Genomic DNA, 5,000 nt, shown 5'->3' with positions numbered 1-5,000 from the left:
CAATACATTCAACAGGCATACCAATGATATGACAATTTCCCTGATGATGCTTCAGACACACACAGAGAAGGCTGTGAGAGACACTAAGCAGAGAAACACAGTGTGTACCAGGCACCTCTTGTCACACAGCCAGTTAAAGTCTTTAAAACATATCGGCTCATGTCTCCCACACTTCTATGTGTGTGTGTGTGTGTGTGTGTGTGTGTGTGTGTGTGTGTGTGTGTGTGTGTGTGTGTGTGTGAGAGAGAGTCGGGGTTCTCATTCTGGGTAATATCACAGCTAACGACTAACATCAGTCAGGAAAAGAACCCATAATCCACAGGGTTTCCTGTTAATCTGTCATCACAATGTCACTTCCTGTAGCATCACCAGGGCTGATCGGTGCATGCCCTTCACATCTGGTTCAGGTTAACATTGCCTCACATACACAAAGACACACAAACATGCACACAGCCAATTAATCAAAGGCAAGAATGACCAATGACAACAGACAATGCATCCCTGGAGGACGAGATGTTATTCTAGACCGCTTTCATCCCCTCTGCCACCTTTCACAGGGGACTGGATGGGTGGCCCAAGTGTTACTATGGCAATGCCATAGTGTGTGTGTGTGTGTGTGTGTGTGTGTGTGTGTGTGTGTGTGTGTGTGTGTGTGTGTGTGTGTGTGTGTGTGTGTGTGTGTGTGTGTGTGTGTGTGTGTGTGTGTGTGTGTGTGTGTGTGTGTGTGTTCTTACCTCTAGGAACTGTGCACTAACTTTAAACTCAGGAGGGTGTGTGCCCTGCTGCCGGGCCTGTGTCTTCCTCTCCTGGATGCCCAGGAACAGATGGTGAACAGCCCGTGGAATAATGCCCTGCTCCTCCTCCTGCACGTTCACATCAAACCCCGTTCCCATGGTGTACGTCTTCCCTGAGCCCGTCTGGAAACAGAGACAGACAAGAGTGTTGAGCCAAGCTGTCATCAAGGCAAAGGGTGGCTACTTTGAAGAATCTCAAATATAAAAATATATTTTGATTTGTTTAACACTTTTTTGGTTACTACATGATTCCATATGTGTTATTTCATAGTTTTGATGTCTTCACTATTATTCTACTATGTAGAAAATAGTAAAAATAAAGAAAAACCCTTGAATGAGTAGGTGTGTCCAAACTTTTGACTAGTACTGTATGTATTTTGTTCTTGCCAGAGAAGGAACAGATTCCTACTGTGATAAGTCAGATTTCTCTGTGTGTCTGTACCATAAGTTTAGTAGAGAAAAACAACCACATAACAGTGATTACAAATAGACCAGTGTTTCCCAAACTCAGTCCTGGGGACCCCAAAGGGTACATGTATTAGTTTTTGCCCAAGCACTACACAGCTGATTCAAATAATCAAAGCTTAATGATGAGTTGATTATTTTAATCAGTTGTGTACTGCTCCGTCAAAAACCAAAACATGTACCCTTTGGGGTCCCCAGGACTGAGTTTGGGAAACACTGAAATAGACCCTTCTTTGAAATAGACATAATTATTAGAATCTGTCCTTGTATGGATGCATACACTAAGTTGATGTATTTAGGAGTGTATCCACAGGTAATCCAGAGGTAAACATTGGGGCCCTCAAGGCCCTCCTTGATGGAGTTGTGTATTCATATATTTGTATCTGTCTCTCTGTCTTACTGTACCTGTCCGTAGGCGAACACAGTAGCATTGTATCCATCGAAGCAGCCCTCGATGAGTTTGTGGACACAAGCAGCATAGATCTGTTTCTGTGCCGAATCGATGTCGAACACAAAGTCGTACGTGAAGGCCTTGTCTTTACCCAGCAACACCTGGGGTTCCCCGGGGGTCACAAGTGTACACATGTGACAGCCCTCGATCTTCTCCTTCACCATCTGGGGACGGATCCTACACAGAACAGGACAAGAAAGAGGGGTTAGAAATAGGCTTCATCATGGTTAATCTATGCGTAAAAGTTTAAAAACGTTGTTCCATAACAATACAGGAGAGACCCACAGTCAACTAGACCAGTGGTTCCCAAACAGGGGGGAGTGACGGGTCGGCAGTGGGGGGCGTGGATATACAGTGACGTCGGAAAGTATTCAGACCCCTTGACTTTTTCCACATTTTGTTACGTTACAGCCTTAAACTCAAATATATTAAATAAAATAAAAATACTCAGCAATCTACACACAATACCCCATAATGACAAAGCAAAAAATTTTTTTGCTAATGTATTAAAAATAAAAAACAGACATACATTTCAGATTCTTAAAAGTAGCCTTGATGGCAGCTTTGCACATTCTTGGTGTTCTCTTAACCAGCTTCATTAGGAATGCTTTTCCAACAGTCTTGAAGGAGTTCCCACATATGCTGAGCACTTGTTGGCTGCTTTTCCATCACTCTGCGGTCCAACTCATCCCAAACCATCTCAATTGGGTTGAGGTATGATGATTGTGGAGGCCAGGTCATCTGATGCAGCACTCCATCACTCTCCTTCTTGGTCAAATAGCACTTACACAGCCTGGAGGTGTGTTTTGGGTCATTGTCCTGTTGAAAAACAAATGATAGGCCCACTAAGCTCAAACCAGATGGGATGGCGTATCGCTGCAGAATGCTGTGGTAGCCATGCTAGTGGGCCTTGAATTCTAAATAAATTACTGACAGTGTCACCAGCAAAGCACCCCCACACCATCACACCTCCTCCTCCATGCTTCACGGTGGGACTCATCAGACCAAAGCACAAATTTTACTGGTCTAATGTCCATTGCTTGTGTTTCTTGGACCAAGCAAGTTTCTTACTATTATTGGTGTCCTTTAGTAGTGATTTCTTTGCAGTAATTCAACCATGAGGGCCTGATTCACGCAGTCTCCTCTGCACAGTTGATGTTGAGATGTGTCTGTTACTTGAACTCTGTAAAGCATTTATTTGGGCTGCAATCTGAGGTGCAGTTAACTCTAATGAAATCCTCTGCAGCAGAGGTAACTCTGGGACTTCCATTCCTGTGGCGGTCCTCATGAGAGCCAGTTTCATCATATCGCTTGATGGTTTTTGCGACTGCACTTGAAGAAACTTCAAAGTTCTTGAAATTTTCCAGATTGACTGACCTCTTAATTGAAATGCATTCCAGGTGACTACCTAATGAAGCTGGTTGACAGAATGCCAAGAGTGTGCAAAGCTGTCTACAAAAAGTAGCTACTTTGAAGAATCTCAAATATAAAATATATTTTGATTTGTTTAACACTTTTTTGGTTACTACATAATTCCATTTGTTTTATTTCATAGTTTTGATGTCTTCACTATTATTCTACAATGTAGAAAATAGTATAAATAAAGAAAAACCCTTGAATGAGTAGGTGTGCAAACTTTTGATTGGTACTGTATATATATGTCACGTCTTGACCATAGAAGCTTTTATTTTCTATGGTAGAGTAGGTGAGGGCGTGACGGGGTTGCGTCTAGTTTTGATTTTCTATGTTGTCATGTTCTTTCTGTTTTTCTATGTTGTTGTTTTTTGGGATGATCTCCAATTAGAGGCAGCTGGTCATCGTTGTCTCTAATTGGAGATCATACTTAAGTAGTTGTTTTTCCCACCTGGGTTTGTGGGAGATTGTATTTTGAGTTAGTGTATGTTGCACCTGTTCGTCACCGTTTGTTGTTTTTGTTCATTCATTTATTTGTATATCTTGCATAGTTTCACAGTTATAATAAAATGTGGAACGCTACACACGCTGCACCTTGGTCCCATTCTTCAGACAGCTGTGACAGAATCTCCCACCACCAAAGGACCAAGCAGCGTGGTCAGGACAAATGGACATGGAAGTAAATCCTGGACGGGAAAGGACCCTGGAGGCAGGCCGGGGAGTATCGCCGTCCGAAGGAGGAGATTAAAGCAGTGAGAGCAGAGCGGCGACGATACGAAGAACTAACACGGCAACGACGGAAGCACGAGAGGCAGCCCCAAGAACGTTTTTTTTTGGGGGGGGGGGGGCACACGGGTTGGTTGGCGAAGCCGAGGGGTGAGTCTGAGAACAAAGAGGAATATTGGGAGAGACTGAGCGAGGAGTACTGTGAGATAGTGGAGGGGGGTGATGAGAGAGAGCTGTTGGTTTGGCGTAGTATGTACGGCATTTTCCCTGAGGAGCATGTTAGCCGTCAGATGCCACCTGACTCAGCTCCACGTACTCATCCCAAGAACTGTGTTAAAGTTCCGGTACAAATGAGGCCGGCTATACACACCAGGTCTCCAGTACGCCTTCACAGCCCAGTACGTCCTGTGCCAACTCTCCGTACTCACCGTGGGGAGCGTGTGACCTGTCAGGCACCATGTTTTGCGGTGATACGCACGGTGTCTCCAGTGCGCATTCACAGCCCAGTGCGTCCTGTGCCAGCGCCCCGCACTTGCCAGGCTAAAGTGAGCATCCAGCCAGGACGGATTGTGCCAGCCCTACGCTTCAGACCTCCAGTGCGCCTCCACAGCTCAGTACGCCCTGTTCCTGCTCCCCGCACTCGCCCTGAGGTGCGTGTTACCAGTCTGGCGCCACCTGTGCCAGCACCACGCATCTGGAGGGGTGAGTGCGGGGTGTCCTGTTCCTGCTCTCCGCACTCACCCTGAAGTGCGTGTCATGTTGGTTTGTTGTACCAGTCTGGGGCCACCTCTCCCGGCTCCACGCACTAGGCCTCCAGTGAGTCTCTCCAGTCCAGTGTGTCCTGTTCCTGCTCTCCGCACTCACCCTGAAGTGCGTGTCATGTTGGTTTGTTGTACCAGTCTGGGGCCACCTCTCCCGGCTCCACGCACTAGGCCTCCAGTGAGTCTCTCCAGTCCAGTGTGTCCTGTTCCTGCTCCCCGCACTCGCCCTGAGGTGCGTGTTACCAGTCTGGCACCACCTGTGCCAGCCCCACGCATCAGGCCTCCAGTGCGCATTCCCAGTCCAGAGCTTCCGGTGACAGTTCCCAGTCCAGAGCTTCCGGCGACGGCCTACAGTGCGGAACCTCCCGAGACGGCCCACAGTCCAGAACC

The 5,000-nt window shown here is 46.6% G+C and overlaps 1 protein-coding gene across 1 annotated transcript in view; it reads right to left on the bottom strand.

The window, feature by feature from the left end:
* Window positions 1-5,000, bottom strand: part of LOC106566100 (kinesin-like protein KIF21B) — a 153,701-nt gene that overhangs the window by 78,855 nt on the left and 69,846 nt on the right. The window contains 2 exon segments of the mRNA XM_045691899.1: window positions 735-917; window positions 1,665-1,887. Coding sequence (XP_045547855.1) covers window positions 735-917; window positions 1,665-1,887 — 406 coding nt within the window.

Source organism: Salmo salar, chromosome ssa12, assembly GCF_905237065.1.
Source record: "Salmo salar chromosome ssa12, Ssal_v3.1, whole genome shotgun sequence".
Lineage (NCBI taxonomy): Eukaryota > Metazoa > Chordata > Actinopteri > Salmoniformes > Salmonidae > Salmo > Salmo salar.
This window is presented reverse-complemented; position numbering and strand designations above follow the sequence as displayed.